Raw genomic sequence first — 16,999 nt, 5'->3', positions numbered from 1 at the left:
GCGGGCAGAGGGCGTCGGGTCAGGGCGAGCCCCTGGCTCGGCCCGGCGGGGTCCCGGGGGGGGGGGGGTGCAGGGGGCCGAGGGGGCCGCAGCGCGGAGGCTGCCGAGCGGCCGCCCTTGACCTCGGGCACGCGCGCCCGTTGGCGCCCGCGGAGCCCGGGAGCGAGGAGCGAGGAGCCGGCGACCGCGCGGCCGTGCGCCTCCCGGGGCCCCGGGCCGGACGTCCCGCCACCTGCCGGAGGGCGGCCCCGCGCTTCCCCGGGAGCCCCCGGCCCCGCTGCCGGACTTCGGGGTGAGTGCGGGGGCGCGTGGCGGGAGGCACCTGGACGGCGCGGGGCGGGAGGCGCCCGCACTCACCTTCATCCTCGGCGCGGGCCCGGAACTGAGCGCGGGGCGCAGGCGGCGGCCTCAAGTCAGGCGGCCCCGGAGACGCGCGTCCGGCCCCGCCGCCCGGGCCGCCCAGTCCCGCCGCGCCCGCCGCTTGGGCCCGAGTTAAACATTAGTGAGCGCCCGGCCCGCTCCGTATAAAGGCCCGGGCCGGCGGCGGGCGAGGGCGCGAGGGCGCGAGGGCGAGGGCGCGGGGCGCTGGCATCCCGGCCGCGGGCGCCCCAGAGGCGCCTCCCCCGGTGCCCGGCGCGCGGGGCGGCCCCCGGGGCGCAGGTGCGGGGGCGCAGGTGCGGGCGGGGCGGCCCCCGGGGCGCAGGTGCGGGGGCGCAGGTGCGGGGCGCAGGTGCGGGCGGGGCGGCCCCGGGGCGCAGGTGCGGGGGCGCAGGTGCGGGGCGCAGGAGCGGGCGGAGCGGCCCCGGGGCGCAGGTGCGGGGCGCAGATGCGGGGCGCAGGTGCGGGGCGCAGGTGCGGAGCGCAGGTGCGGGCGGGGCGCGGGTGCGGGGCGCTCACCGTGGCTCGGGCTCTGTGGGGGGCCCCAGCTCCCGGAAGGCCAGGTGACACAAGGCGGTGGTTCATTCGCGAAGACTCCTGAAGGCCCCCTCCGCCAGCGGGGAATTCCCAGCCTGTCCCGCAGGTTTACCTCCTCATGAGATGCCAAAACTAACAGTCACACTTCCGTGGAGCTTACTCTTCCCAGCAGCTCTGCCCTAAGCATTTATCGCGTTTATCTTACAGGGAGACAAGCTGGGCACAGAAAGGTTAAGGCACTTGTCCAAGGGTCTCAGCTCGGACTCCTTGGGGCCTGCCCTCAGCCCCAGTTCTTGACCTTCACTTCACATGGTTGATTCACTCCCATCTTTCAGTCTTGCAAAGAGTTTAGGGAAGAGAAGAAGGTTCCATGAGTCTTCGCCCTTCCCCAGCTCCCCACTGGCCCTGTAGGTGCCTCCTCCCTCCCTCCCTCTCTCCCTCCCTCCCTTCCTTCCTTCCTCCTTCCCTCCTTCCCTCCCCTCCTTCCTTCCTCCCATCCTTCCTTCCTATCCTCCTCCCTTCCTTCCTCCCCTCTTTCCTTCTTTCCTTCCTCCCTTCCTTCCTTTCTCCCTCCCTCCCTTCCTTCCTTCATTCCTCCCTCCCTTCCTTCCTTCATTCCTCCCTCCCTTCATTCCTTCTTACCTTCCCTCCTTCCTTCCTTCCTCCCCTCTTTCCTTCCTTCCTTCCTTCTTCCTTCCCTCCTTCCTTCCTTCCTTCCTTCCTCCCTTCCTCCCTTCCTCCCTTCCTTCCCTGTCCTCTGTGGCATTTATTCCCATTTATTCCGTCCACTCCCCAAATATTTGAGTGGCTACAAGGTCCCCGACCCTCTTTCCTTCTTTCAGTCGCTGTAGAGAGAGAAATGGGACCAGACAGACGAGGTCCCTGCATTTGGCACTTTCAGTTTAAAATACCTGGTCAACATTTGCCTTTAGGGTCTCCCTTTCCTTCCTTCCTTCCTTCCTTCCTTCCTTCCTTCCTTCCTTCCTTCCTTTCCTGAGGATAAGTACTCCCACCCCTTATAGGCCTCTTCGGCTTGTTCACTGCAGCTGAAAAGCAAATGCTCTGTGTCCATAGTTAGAGGTAAAAGATTAAGCATGTGAAGTCCTGTGGGACAGTAGCGCAGGGTTAGGAAGAGATTCCAGTGTTCACCCTTCATCTCAAGTACTGACTTGGCTTCTAAACGCAGGGATTTTTTTCCCTCTTGCCCCCTGGTTGCTCATGATACCTACACGTGCTCCCCACACCCACCCCCAGAGGCTCACACTGCACTCTTCACCCCCTTCCTCCGTCTCTCCTTACTCTTCTCTGATCATCTCTGTTTTTTTTTCTGTTTTCATTAAAAGTGTTCCCATTCACCATTCACAAAACCTGAAAACTTCAGTCATCTCAGGTTTTCTTCTCCATTCTCCTATTATATTCACGTGGCCACCAATTCCTCTCCAGTCTGCTTTTCCAAGTATATCTCAGATCGCTCCTCCCCTTTCCACCTGTTCACAAGGTGAGTCGATAGTGCTACTGGAGCCTGGGAGCAGGAACTGTGAAAAGAGCCATCCAACAAGGACTACAGAGAATGGCACCATACTGGGGGCTCAGGGTTCACCTCCGTTCTACACAAAGCAATGGAAGTGGGAAGCCACAGTCACATCAGCCTTGGGGAGTGAAGGCAATACAGCTGAGCCCATGCTAGACTTTCATGCCTGTACATCCAGCAAGGGGATGCTGGGGGAAGTTTGGCTGACATCCGTGGGCCAGATAATCTTCTTCCCTGGAGGGACATTCCATGAGACACTCTTCCCACTCCCAGATAATCTTTCCCAAATCTCCCTTACTGCAACTGATTTATCACCAGTCTTTCAGTCTTGTTTTTTCCAAGTCCCTAAGGAACCAGCTGGCCAACACATTAGCTACCACCTTTGAGTCAGTGTTGATCTTGTATCAGGCCATCTCTCTTTCCATACAAAATGGAAAAACAGCTGTAATAAAAGTTCTGTCCTTTAGGAAGATTTCTCTTCCTATGGTGTTTCAGGGCAGCCCTGAGCGGGGCTGTGGCTTGGCAGCCATCCACTTAGGATTGGGGCCAGCTCACTATGCAGAAGGCTGGCACTTCCTCCGTCTGTGGCCTGGCTATCCAGACCTCCCCAGAAACGACAGGTGTGTGCTGAGGGAGAGACATGGAAGCAGTGGGAAAAGCCATCATGGAGGCCAAGTTCTCTGCTCTTGTGATTTTCTTGTGCCTGCCGGGCCATTTAGGCTCTCCTGGCATATCTTATAAATACTGTTTTCACTTAATAATGAGATGCTGCTCCCCCAGAAAAGACATACTGGAGTCCTAATCCCCAGTAGTTCAGAAAGTGACCTTATTTGGAAATAAGGTCTTTACAGAAGTAATCGGGTGAAAAAGAAATAATTAGGGTGGGCTCTAATCTAACATGACTGGTTATACAAAGGGGAAATTTGGACACAGATGACACGTATAGAAAGAAGATGATGTAACAAGATGCAAGGAGATGATTATCTATAAGCCAAGGAGAGAAATTAGGGACAGGTTCTTCTTTCACAAGCTCAGAGGGGGCCAACCCTGCTCTTCTCTTGATCCAGGCCTTCTAGCCTCCAGGACTGTGAGACAGACCATCCATTTCTGATTTGTAAGAAATCAGTTTGTGGTATTTTGGTAGCACGCTAATATGCTTGGTGTGTCATGATCATGCATTCTTTCTCTACCAGGGCCCTATAGGAAGAGAGGGGTCGATTTTCATATAGTGAATCATTGTTCACTGCTGTAACCAAAATCTAAGATGGGCCCCTAAGTTTTGTGGGTATTTTATTACACATGAATAGATAACTAATAAATCGACAAAGAGGGCATGACTTTTCTCTAAGAAGCCCAGGCATATATTCTGTGATTCTCATATTGGAGTTTTCCAGAAGCTCTGTACAGTATCTCTGTCTGCCACAGGTGTGTCTAATAGTTATTGTGTCTGCTAGGTCATTAAGATCCAAACATCAGGGCAGCCTTGACTTAGAAGCCCTCTCTTGTTCCAGGCTTCATTCAAAACAGACAATTCTAGAGGGTACTGAGCAAATGGGTTGGAGAAGCACATCCAATTGTGGTATATTGTTTCTCCAAAATCTGAAGAGTTCTGGCAAACATTGTTCCTTTCGTGGTGGGCATGCAAGGAATAGTGACTTACTATTGTTTCAAAGAAGATAGCCTGACATGCTCTGGACTACTGAATTCCTTGAAACTTTGAACAATTTTTATGGGATTTAATCTCAGTCTTACTACAGCACATAAAGAAATTGTTACTTACTGTACTTGAGATCCAGTTAGCATCATGTTACTCATGTGATGGACCAGTGTGAATGTTCTATGGGATATCAAGATGATCAAGGTCCCAGGAGACCATATTATTGACAGGGAGGAAGAGAGTTGATGTAGCTGTGAGGTAAGATGGTAAAACTACACTGCTGACCCTCCTAAGTTAAGGCAAACTCTTTTGGATGGTCTTATTAATTAGATCAAGAAAAAAGTATTCAGGTAAATAGCCCCCAGATACTGGGACTGTAATGTTTGACCCAGTAAGATCACCACCCTAGAAGTGGCAGCTTAGATTGACTTGTAATCATTTTCCAGAATTCATTTTACTTTTGCACTGGCTGAACAGGGAAATTAATTGAGTATAGGATAGAGAACCAGCATTCTTGCATTTTTTTGGTTTCTTAGGTAGTGACCCTAATCTCTGTTCTTGCGCAGGGATGTGGTATTACTTTTGATTTTACCATATAGATATGAAGGAGGGACAGTTCCAGAGGCTTCCTCTTGGTCTTTATTACTATAATGTCTCTCCACAAGCCAAGGAGTGAAGACTCTAGAAGCTGAAAAAAGCAAGGAAAAGATTTTTCCCCTTAGCCTCTAGAAGGAATGCACTCCTGATGACACCTCGACTTGAGCCCAGTAGGACCTCTTTCAGACTTCTCACCTCCAGAACCATAAGATGACACATTTGTGTTGCTTTAAGCCACCAGCTTTGTGGTAATTTGTTATAGCAGCAATAGGAAACGAATACACCACTGGGCCGTAGTGTGTTTTAACTCTGTAGAAATGAGTAGAAACCTAGGACCAGTGTTTAATAACCCCTCAGATGTCTGAGCGTGTCCCTTTTCATGGGTCATTTTCAAAGTCAACTGTACCATCCCAAGGAAGACTTGCAAGAAGACTTGAGGTATGCAGTGCAGCAGCACTGCAGGCTCCTTCCTCAAAAAGATCTGGCCTTCATTTTAAACATGGCATTCTGGCTTGAGAATGCATGATTTGAGTCTGAAAACTTGATGAGAGGCTGTGAATTTCTATGATGGCAACTTAAGGGAGATTTCTGTCCCAGTCCTAGAATTTTTCTGATCGCTTAAATCCAGCCCTGGTTAGAATACTGCCCATCTCCTTCGTTCTTGCTGATGAGTGAACCACATCACTGCAGGTGAAATGCTCTGGTTATCATGTTATCCCTGTAGCTATTTATGAGAATAACCCCTTTTAAGAACCTTGAATGTTGGGGGCAGGGTCACCTAGAGTCAGCTATTGCTCTGCAAAGATGCAGCCAGTGTCAGATTGCAGTGCAGAGTAGATAAAAAGCAAAAGGAATAAGTACGTTGGTCCCTTTCTTCTACTTCTCTTTAATATCTTGCTGGTACCTGCCATTGGCTGAACCCAACTAAGGGCAGAGGGCAAAGGAGCCTGGGTAATAGGACATGTTGCCTATAGGGGTCAGCCGCATTGGGTACTGGGCAGGGAAGGGAAGGTTGAGGAATGAATGGGAGAGTCCACATGAAAAATAACCAAATAAACCCCCAACACCATTATAGTATGTGTTATTTGATAAATCATCTCCTCATCAAGATTGGAAATGTTCCATTTATTCTTTTATCATTTCTTTCCATCCTTTATTCTCCAGGGCCGAGGGAAATGCTCAGAACACAACAGTAGTCAGTAAGTGTTGAAAAAACAACAACATGAAATGATAAGTGAAGAAAAAATATCCTAAATCTTTCTCTGTGCTCTTGGGGGTTGGAACCAGATGCATGGAAGAAATGGGATCTCACCTGTAGGAGGAAGGGAGAGAGGGAGGCTGGTGAGGGCAGAGGGGGTAGTGAGGGAACAGAACAGATTTTCCTCCTTGGCCTTGGCCCTGGAGGATAAGTAAAGTAAGTACAAAGGTTTTTATTTGCTCTTTTGCTCAGTGGACACCTAGTCTCCATGTAACCTGCCCCACTTATCTGGAATGAACTCCTGCTGCCCAAGCCAATCTCACATCTCGCTTTCTTTAAAATCCAGATTGAAACTCACTTTACAGGTTACCTTCAACATTGACTCCATCTGTTTCCGTTCAGTTTTCTGCTTTTCCTACCAACTATAGTTTGGAAGATTATTCTGCTTGTATTCTTAATGGAATCCATTTGCAACAAAATTCAGTTCTACCAAGAGATATATTTAAGACAGCTAGCTAGCTGGATACTCCTATGGATTTAAGTATATAGAAAGGAGAACTTTGGGGCCAAAGAAATAACTGCACTCAAAGGCTGAATGAAAAAGTTGGAAGAGCTTCAGGGAATACCTATTAGGCCTAGTTTCACCAGGATGCAGGGTATTTGAGAATGTTGGGAAATAATGGTCCATTGTGGAATATTCTTCAGACTTAAATTCAATATTTAGCAGGTGCTAGGGAGCCACTGAAGTTTTTGCCAGAGAAAGGTCATACTTGAACTTCAGCTGCGAGAATCAGATGGAAGTCTATGCTGGATGGGTAAGAGACAACTAGAGAGGGGTTGGAGGTCAACCTCCACGGGAAGTTGGATCTTCTTAATGATACCACATGGAAGTCTTTGCTACGGGTGTACGCAGAGACCTCTATTCTGGTAATATTCCCCATGCTTTGAGAGAAGAAATAGTTGTAGTGTTTCAAACAGAAACTAAACCAATTAGGAACAAGTTTGAAGAGCCAGAAACTGCACAGCAAATACAGTCTAAAAAGGGGTGGTCAGATGCTATTTAGTTCCGTGGCTGGAAAGAATAGTTATAGGTAGAAGTACTTAGGAAGGCTCTATAGTCTCTCTCTCTCTCTCTCTTTTTATTATATTCTCTACCCTTCCCCACTCCAGACCTGTTTTACTATTTTAGATATTTTTTTTCTAATCAACTCCCTATGAAACTTAAAGACCACAGATATACCGTATGTCTCTTTATGTACAATATATTCTCTATATATCTGTGCTTTAAATATAAGAAGAGTAACATTTTTTGCCGCCCCCCCTGCCCCCAAAGTCCCTTGGGGTTATATTGCCCTCATTGAGAATGCTTGCTATATAGTTAAGACACAGTTCCAACAAAAATGTGGCAATTACTCAGGATCAGCAGCCTATCATTACTCCTTTAGAGTGCTGGTTCCAGCATATGGTAGATATACTGAGTTCATTCTGGGAAAGCTAACCTCTGAAATCTTTTTTTTCTTTCTTTCTTTCTTTCTTTCTTTCTTTCTTTCTTTCTTTCTTTCTTTCTTTCCTTTTTTTTTTTTTTTAAGATTTTACTTATTCATGAGAGGCACAGAGAGTGAGGCAGAGGCATAGGCAGAGGGAGAAGCAGGCTCCCTGAAAGAAGCCTGATGTAGGACTCAATCCGAGGACCCCGGGATGATGATCTGAGCCAAAGGTAGACACACCCAGCCACTGAGCCACCCAAGTGCCTCACTAAGCTCTGACATTTTAATGCTCAGAAACTGCATATGCATGCAGATAATGGCCAGACCATATATGACAATTGGATTCTGTCTCACAACCTCTATAGCAACCTGCCCAGAGTGGTCAGGACCTGGTCAATGACTACCAACTTCCCTTGCCTCTACCTTGGAACTAATCAAAAAAAGATGGATATGCTCCCCAATCCAATCTTGCAAAATATTCCACTTCTAGTTAGCTTGCCTCCTGTTTTCCCATGCCAATAATGTCCCATCAGAGCATACTTGAAGTCCCCCTGTTTTGTTTTGTTTTTTTTTCCTATAAAGCACTCCCACTCCCCTCCCTGCCTTTGAGTCCAAATGCCAAGTGATGATGGCTGACTTCTTTACTATATTAAGTTCTGAAAAAAATAGCCTTTGATAGTTCTAATTTGGGTGGTCTTTGTTTATTTCCATAACATGGAATGAAAGTGTAACCATAGAAGACCTTACACATTTAAAAAGACGCCATAAATAATAATTCTCTCATTTCTATGTTCCAGTGTTTCAGTAGCAAGCATCCCTTATTCATGGGTCTTTGTTTTCTTTGAGCACCCCAAAAGCTGTTAAACCATCATTTGTCTAGTCCTTTATCAGCCACAGCATCTTAATAATTCAAATAATGTGTCCACATTTTGTGGCCATTTGACTATAGCAGTTGTAATATTCAAAGATGCTTGGAAATAGAGGCCGTTGCTAAAAAACTCTGGTCTGTCACTCAAGGGGAGTCTTACACAGAAAAATACACGACGACTGAGTTTGTTGAATACTTACATGTTGACTCTGACTTTGATGGTGCCCAGGAAAAGATTCAGTGCTCAAGTGACTACTTCTTGAGGATTTCATTACAAATGTTTATCTCTTAAAAACAAAAACAAAAGCAAAACAAATGTTTATCTTTTCTGGTTAAGACTTTCTGTCACATCCACTGGTGTGTTAGCATTAATATGTTGGCAGACAAACTATAAAATATTTCACAAGAAACAATGGATTATGAATTTGATTAGAAGCGTTAAAAAATAAAATTCAACTAAGTGGAAGATCTACTTGACTTTATTAAACAATTCATCAATCGGGCAGCATCCCATCTAGCAGGAAGAAGGAAGTTCTGAGGAGTTGTATATAACAGAAGGTATTTATAGGAAAGTAAGGTGGGAGAAGGAAATTATTAACAAAAGAAAAAGAGAGGATTATTCTAGGTAAGGTAACCTTCGTTTAGGGGGAAGGGCAGAGGATCTTTTAAAGTGGATCACCCCATTTTATTTTCAGGGATGGTGAGCCCATGTGACAAATGACCTGATTGGTGCTGATCAGAAAATTCCTGAGTGTCCCATGAAGGCTGCATTTATGGAGGAGGTTGGGACTGCAATTAGATTAGATATTAAGCCTTGGTTTGGTGACTTGGTTTATGTGGTTCCATTTTGGGTCTGTGGCATTCTTTTTTAACAGAAGATTGATTCCTTTTTTTTTTTCTTTCAGTCAGAAGATTGATTCTAAATCAGGTCATGTGGTTATGAGTAACATTGCAAAGACCATTCAACATCTTTCAGATAGAAACTAGATGATGGCCACAAATATGACCATCAGAGTTCCTCAATGGGCAACTCAGGGCTCTGGCTTCTTACTCAGAAGACCAAACAATATCAACATGGTAAATCTATTACGTAGCTGTACAATGTATTTTAGAAAAACTTTTTAATATTCTGAATATAACTAACTGTTTATTTACATTTAGCTTTAACTCCATCAAGGTTCGTACTTATTGAAATGCTACTTTGCCAGGCAGTGTCCTGGGAATGGCCCAGTGAACAAGTCAGGCCCATCAGGGAGATCACAGTGTTTACAAATGTGTTTACAATTGCTAATCCTCCAAACTTGCTAGCGAAATCCAAGACCAAATTCCAGAGATGACTGGGCTTTCCTGGCCCCCCAAAAGCTTTTTTTTTTTTTTTTTTTGCAAGGAGGCTGGGACCACATGAATGCACTGAGCTATGGATCTGATGTTTAGAGTGTGACAGTCCCCTAGGCACCCTTCCTTCTCTTTCCCTCCCAGGCCTTACTGTCTTCTCTGTTCATTGTCCCTTCTATGCCAAGTAGCCCTTTGTGTGATATCTCCTCCAAATGAATTCCCTCAGGCAAAGGCCCCACCTTTTCACCCCTTTCTCCGCTCTTAACCTCCATCTATTCTGATGAACAAACATGATTGGACATGCACTTTTATCAAGACTTTTGAGGCCAGAGCCCTTCCTGATTCTCAAAGGTGGTGGCAAATATACCCTGTGCATACCTCTGTCACTACCTTTACTATATTATATCAAATGACCTGTGTCTTTCTGTCTCTTTTACCCTGCTTTGACTGTGGCAGACATGTTTTATTAATATTTGTATTTCCAGAAACTACAGCAGGGTGGATCTGGAGTGAACTCAGCAATGTACCGAAACCAAGAACACAGAAACAACTGCTTCTTCCAGCCACTTGACGTACCACCCAGAAGGCAATGTGGAGAGGAGGAAAGAGTGAAGATTTTAAAGTCAGACAAGCCTGGGTCTGTCATCCAATTATTATATGCCCGTGGGTCTTTTTTTAAAACTTACTTCACAGAGTGGTGGAGATTTAATGACATAATAAATGAGTAATTTCAGCTACTCCCAGAAGCTTTCCATGTTGGACTTCTCCACATATATCTTTAGTTGGGATCTCTCTGCTGGATCCTGAGCTCCTTGTTGTCCCAGCCTGGATCACTCAAAAGCCTATTAGAGGGAATGTAGCTAGCTAACAGTAAGTTAATCATTCATTATTACTGGCACTGCCCATACTCACTCCCCAATGGCCCCCCATACACCAAGTTTGATCCTTCTCATTGAGCCTCTCACCTCAGGGAGAGGTATCACCCACCACATTGCCCAAGCCAGAAACCCAGGAGTCCTCCTTGATGTCTACTCATTCCTGACCCTACACATCAGCTTCTTTAGAATCTCTATTTGTCCACACTCCCCTAAGCTCAAGTCCTGCACATTAGTTTAGGCCTTCCTCTCCGCTCCCCGCCTCCCCCGCCCTCCCCAGGTCACTGCAGTAGCCTCCTCTGACTGGCTTCTCCTCTTTTACTTTCACTCCAGTGCAGCCTCTGTGACTTTCCTGTTTACAGTTAATGACTTCTGCTGAAGGAGAAAGCCGGAGTTCCTTTACATGATCTGATCTCTGCTTCCTTCTTACCCTTCTCCCAACCTCCCACACCTACACTAAGTTAAGCGCACTTCTAAGCATCACTGCTCTCTCCTTGGCTTCCAAATCTTCAAACACAATCCTTCCTCTACGTGGTACTCCAATCTCTGTTTTTCATGGGGCAAAATACTATTCAACCTTCTGGACTAGGGTGGCAAGTTCCTCTGAGAAACTTTGTCCAATCCCCAACCCCCTGAGTAAGGTGCTTTGCCTCTGTACTCCCAGAGAGCCTCATACCTCACTTCTTTTAACGAAATGCTCTTACTCTGTAATGTAATTGTTTTTAAGATTTTATTTAATTATTTGACAGAGAGAGGGAGCATAAGCAGAGCAGCAGGCAGAGGGAGAGGGAGAACAGGCTCCCCACTGAGCAAGGAGCCTGATGTAGGGCTCCATCCCAGGACCCCGGATTATGACCTGAGTTGAAGGCAGATGCTTAAATGACTGAGCCACTCAGGTGCCCCATAATTATTGTTAATCTTAAAGAAAATCCTGTCAGTAACTTTACCAGCAAAAATGGGTTTATTTAGGAATAGCAGAGAATTGTAATTGGAGCCATGCTGGCTATGGCAAAACCATAGGCAAGTCTTCAGAACCAAGGAAAAAACCTATTTTTTCTAGAGGAAAGGAGGGGAGGTGTCATGAGGCACTTTATAAACCAAAGTCTATTAGAGCAAACTGAGAGTTTGAAGTATAATGGCTCTTCACTGGCTGAGTTGTGACAATCCCTTGTTGGTTGGGGTGTTGGGGGTTGGAGAAGCCTTTTTCCTCCTGCTGGGTTAGTAAAGTAGTATCCAGGGAAGTGCAAGGTACAGCTCCTCCTCTTGGGTCTGCCATTGATGAGGGCATGAAAGCTCCCTCTGCCAGCCTTCTGACTCCATTCTAAACAAGACTTCCTTTTATTAATTTTCAGAGTATCTAATGTAATAATAGCTAAGAGTATAGACCTCATGTTATGTACCAGACATTCTTCTAAGTTCTTTTCTTGTATTAGCTTATATAATCTTCCTAACAACCCTATGCGATAGATACTGTTACCATCCTGATTTTACAGATGACACACAGAAAGGCAAACCTTCCTCCCAGGATTGCACAGCCGGAATTTGAACTCAAGAGGCCCCACTCCAATCCATATAATTATCCACTATGCATTTTTGTATTCAGTAATCTCCAAGGATTTTTGTCTATGTTGTTCACTGATGTACTCTCAGGGCCTAGAATAAATTCTGGCATGTAATAGCTGCTCATAATGTGTTTACAGACTCACTGAATGAATAAATGCTAATTCATTTGTGTCCTTCTCTTCTGAAGGGCCAAGGACTAGGTTTTATTCTGTTTATTTCCAGCAGCTGGCCAGGTACCTGGCACATAATAAAATTGCCAAGCTCGTCTTTCTGCATAGGTTCATTGCCACTCTGAGTTCTAAGATTCTATTTTGCTTCTGTGCTTTTTTGAGACTCTGCATCCACCCTTCCACTCCATAACACACTTTGCTGCATGTCAGTTTTCAGTGTGTATAAAAAAAAATCTGGTCAGCTGCTGCTTGACAGCTGGAAAAACAGAACTACACTGGAGCCAAACAATTTTATGCCTCAGATAAGCAGGGAGGAGAGCCTCCTGCCTCATGCGGGTATGTGGGCAGAGGGCTGAATCATCAAGTTCTTTGAGTTCCTTGGAAATGGATAACTTAAAGGAATATTACACAACATGGAGAAATGAGGAGAAAAAATAGAGACATGAAAATGACTAAAATGTTGAAAAAATACAATTTACGAGGCTAAAAATAGTTGTGAGAGGAAAAGGCTATGGATCAGTATTCCAGTGCCCCGAAGGTCTGTGCATGAACGGGTTCCAGTTTGAAGGATGTTGAACAGATGTTCACAGGAAGAAAGGAATGTACATGCAATAATCCTAAACTGCCTTTTGAGGAGCTGAGATGGAGGGGAAAGGACAACTTTTCTGGGGAAAAGACAGCCTGGGCTTCAGCTACCCGCTATAAAAGAACATCCTCATGTGGCACGTGACCCAGGAAGAGGGGATGTGGGTACACAGGTAATGATGGTGTTCTCTGGGTAGTGGGTATATTTGGCAATTTTCTTTTTTTGTAGATTTAAAGTCCCAATAGGTTTTTAAAATGCATTGCAGGATTTCTCTAGAAACTTTGAGCAGGGTGGGGCAGGCAGGTCAGAATTTTGTAGTCATGCAGACAAACATTCTTTGTTCCCATCTCTGGGTTATTTGGTGGCTAACACTGGACCGACACCCACGTTGGTACAGTAGAGAGAGCGTGGGCGGCCTGCCTACTCAGGCTCTGCCTCATTGTCTTTTTGGAGCAGCACTTTACGAGCAGTAGTTAAGGATTAAAGAGGTGTGGGAAATAGGTAAAACATTTTAAAAGAGCACATGGCAGTCTCCACAAATGGCAGTGGAGCTGTCATTAGAATTATTTTTTACTAGTATTATTTTAATTTTCCTGCCAGGATTTCTGAGATATTGCCCCACCATAACAAAAGTTAAGGTAGATCCCAAAGACAGAGGAGCTTGCTTCGACGTGGATGGACCTGGAGAGTATTATGCTGAGTGAAATAAGTCAATCGGAGAAGGACAAACATTATATGGTCTCATTCATTTGGGGAATATAAAAAATAGTGAAAGGGAATAAAGGGGAAAGGAGAAAAAATAAGTGGGAAATATCAGAAAGGGAGACAGAACATGAAAGACTGCTAATTCTGGGAAATGAACTAGGGGTGGTAGAAGGGGAGGTGGGCGGGGGGGGTGGGGGTGACTGGGTGACGGGCACTGAGGTGGGCACTTGACGGGATGAGCACTGGGTGTTATTCTATATGTTGACAAATTGGACACCAATAAAAAATAAATTTATTTAAAAAAAGAAAGAAAGAAAGAAAGAAAAAGAAAGAAAGAAAGAAAGAAAGAAAGAAAGAAAGAAAGAAAGAAAGAAAGGACTGAATTGGTTTCCCAGATGAAGTCCCTTGGCTAGGAGGGATTGTGAAGAGTATCCCATTCAGCAGTTTGTGTCAGAGGCAGTGCTTGGGCTCTGGGAAGGGAGGTGCTACACTAAGTGTGTAGTAGAGACTGATGCCCTGAGGCAGGAGGACGATTGTGTACAGAGATGTATTCTATAACTCTTTCTGATAGGTTCGTCTTTTCTACTGGAGAATGCACACACGTTGTGGGCGGGGACCAGATCTTCTCATTCCTGTTTATAACCTTTCTTTTTCTTTCTCAGGGTTTTCCGAAACTAAGAATGCATATACGGATAAAAGAAATGCAAAAATTCAAGATACTTAGACTGCTAAACAGGTGTAGAATTTCATATAAATCTAAATATTTTATTTTATATCAATACATAAATATAAATATAATTCAGAAAAAGGTATAAATGGCAAGAGCTTCTCTCTACCCAAAGATTTTGTGCAACTCCTGATATGCTACCTCTAGTGGCAAAATATGACAACCCTTGGCCCTACAGAGACCTTCACCTGACAGCTTTAAGCTTCTGGCTGGATCTCAGAGGCTCAAGAATGCACCATGCCTGCATCTCTCCCCCTAACATCCCTCTGTCCTTTCGAGGCCAGACAGCTGCTTTGAAAGAGGAGTGACCACGGCATTCTCACTTTTGAGGGGAGTAAACTAAAACCGCCCAGACAAACCAGGTTTTCCAATTAAAGTCCATGGATCTTCTTGTTTTTCCAAGAAAAACCACTGGTTTTTTTCTTTCTTTTTTTTCCCCCTAGACTCTATTGAAAGAATTGCTGGTAGATAATTTTCAGTAACTATCCTCCCTATTGTTTTGAAAGGCAATGCTTAGTAAGTAGGTCATTTATGTTTAGCAATTTCCCTTTGAAGTCTTATTCAAGCACAGAATTTACCAAAAAACAAACAACTCTTTTATTATCTTAGTGAAAATCATAAACTTAACTCAAATGTACATAGGATCAGTTTTCTGGACCTCTTTTGTATCCAGTCGTCCCCGTAGGAAGTTAATGCTTATTTATGGGTGAAGTACTTTTAACTAGTGGCTAATGGAATATATGCTGCACAGATGCATAGATGTTATTTTTCTTAGACATTCACTTAATGATTGGGTGACCATTGCTAATCCCTCCTGATAACGCAAAGGGATAAGAAAACAGGTATGTGAAGATTACATTTGAACCATGTGGTATTGCTGATCCTTGACTATTTGTGATTCACAGTATAACAGTTTAATACAGTACAACCTAATATGTCTAAAGTCTATTCATAAAACCATACATCCTATGCTGGGTTAAACATAAAATTGAAGTTAGAATAGTAGCATAATGCTATTAACTTAAGGAGGTAAGTTCAAATATTGTTTTAAATACAGCTGCAAAATAGAAACCGAATACCATGTTCCATGTTATAATAGACCAGTACTTGATGGGAGAAGACATAATTATTTTATTTTGTACCCTGTAATTAAATATCAGTCTTATAATTTATAGAAAAATATATTAATTTACTATCAACCCTACTGTCGGTAACATTTTGTGAAATGACACTTTGTTGTGTTCTTTGAGTCAGAGATGAGTTGTATTGAAGAGATGTGGGAAATCTTCCTTTATCTTGCTGAAGACTATGTATTTCACTAGAAGAGCTTTACATTTTTTAACTACTCTGTAGGAATAAATAGTGCTAACACAAACTAATAAAAAATGATCAGTAAAGATTTAAATTCACTGTTATAATGAGAATTCCAAGGAATATATGAAACATTTTGGGGTTGAAAAAGTTCTGATGTATGTCCATATGTAACCCTCTTCCTTTATAATTTTGTCCCAGTATACCGAGTTCAGAAATAAATCACAATTCTAAATTATGCAAAAGAGTTAATGCTCTTTTTAAGTTTGTATGCATCTAATAGTCTTAATAAAGAAGCTAATGAGTATCTGATAGCTTGGTGCAGCGGAAATGTGAGGAGGAAACTAACAGGCTTGCTAATCATGGAGCAAATCCTTTTCTGTGGAAAGCAAAATCCTAGAATGACTGCACTTGACTAGAGGTAAAGAATCCTTCTCTCCTATCAATTCCAGGAAGTTAGGTTAAGATCTCTAATCCCATTAGAGAGAAATACCTTTAAATACTTGAGTACTTTATTACCAGAGATTTTTTCCCTCTGGATGCTGCAGTTTAAGATTCTTAAAGGAATAGTTATACTGGAGAGCTCATGAGAGATCTCTACTTTTTAAATTTTTTTATTCAGGTATAATTAACATACAGTGTAATAGGGATGCCTGGATGGCTCAGCGGTTGAGCATCTGCCTTTGGCTCAGAGTGTGATCCTGGGATCCGGGATCGAGTCCCACATCGGGCTTCCTGCATGGAGTCTGCCTCTCTCTCTCTCTGTCTCTCATGAATAAATTTTTAAAAATCTTAAAAAAAAGCATACAGTGTAATATCGGTTTCGGGTATACAATATAATGATTCAACAATTCTGCACATTTCTCAGTGCTCATCAAGACAAGTGTACTCCTAATCCCCTTAATCTATTTTCCCCAACCCATCTCCCCTCTGGCGACCACCAGTTTGTTCTCTATATTTAAGAGTCTGGGTTTTTGTTTTTGTTTTTTTGTTTTTGTTTTTTTTTTTTGCCTCTTTTTCTCCCTTTGTTCATTTGTTTTGTTTCTTAGATTTCTTTATGGGTGAAATCACATGGTATTTGTTATTCTTTGACTGACTTATTTCACTGAGTGTTATATCCTCTAAGTCTATCCGTGTTGTTGCAAATGGCAAGATCTCATTATTTTGTATAACTACATAATATTTTGTAGAGGTCTCCATTTTCATTATTGGCGAGTATTCAATTTTAGTTGTTTCCCATGGAGTTCTGTGTGATGGGATTTGACCTGCATTCGTTGCTTTACCACTTTCTCTCAATATGCTTGAGGAACTTAACAAACCTTTGGGGACAGCCCACAGTGTGCTCTTCCTCCCTCACATCAGTCTCCAGACTGGGCCTTCCCACTTCCCAGGCCCCAAAACCGCTTCCAAGTGTAGGCCACTACCACTTCTAGCAGCCTTCTGACTCCCAGTGTCCTCTTTCCCCTTTGCCCTC

General features: G+C 44.2%; 1 protein-coding gene and 1 long non-coding RNA gene across 6 annotated transcripts in view; one reads left to right on the top strand and one right to left on the bottom strand.

The window, feature by feature from the left end:
• Positions 1–1,312, bottom strand: part of DPP4 (dipeptidyl peptidase 4) — a 78,799-nt gene extending 77,487 nt beyond the window's left edge. The window contains exon 1 of one of the 2 annotated variants that reach the window (XM_072811473.1): positions 898–1,312. In XM_072811473.1, coding sequence (XP_072667574.1) covers positions 898–963 — 66 coding nt within the window. In that variant the 5' untranslated portion in view covers positions 964–1,312. Of the gene's footprint in view, positions 1–357; positions 513–897 lie in introns of those variants that run through there. The other variant, XM_072811474.1, reaches the window with a different exon arrangement.
• Positions 89–16,309, top strand: LOC140624559 (uncharacterized). 4 transcript variants are annotated; one of them, XR_012024023.1, is made up of 5 exons: positions 99–292; positions 7,488–7,615; positions 9,159–9,330; positions 10,074–12,954; positions 14,150–16,309. It is a non-coding gene; the product is annotated as an uncharacterized lncRNA (long non-coding RNA). The 4 variants fall into 4 exon arrangements; XR_012024022.1 differs by lacking the exon at positions 7,488–7,615 and having other exon boundaries at positions 100–292; XR_012024020.1 differs by lacking the exons at positions 7,488–7,615; positions 9,159–9,330 and having other exon boundaries at positions 103–292; positions 14,150–16,308.
• Positions 16,310–16,999: the final 690 nt, after the last annotated feature.

This window comes from Canis lupus, chromosome 34 (genome assembly GCF_048164855.1).
Source record: "Canis lupus baileyi chromosome 34, mCanLup2.hap1, whole genome shotgun sequence".
NCBI classification, from domain to species: Eukaryota; Metazoa; Chordata; class Mammalia; order Carnivora; family Canidae; genus Canis; species Canis lupus.
Note: the sequence above shows the minus strand (reverse complement) of the source record. Positions and strands in the feature narration are given on the sequence as shown.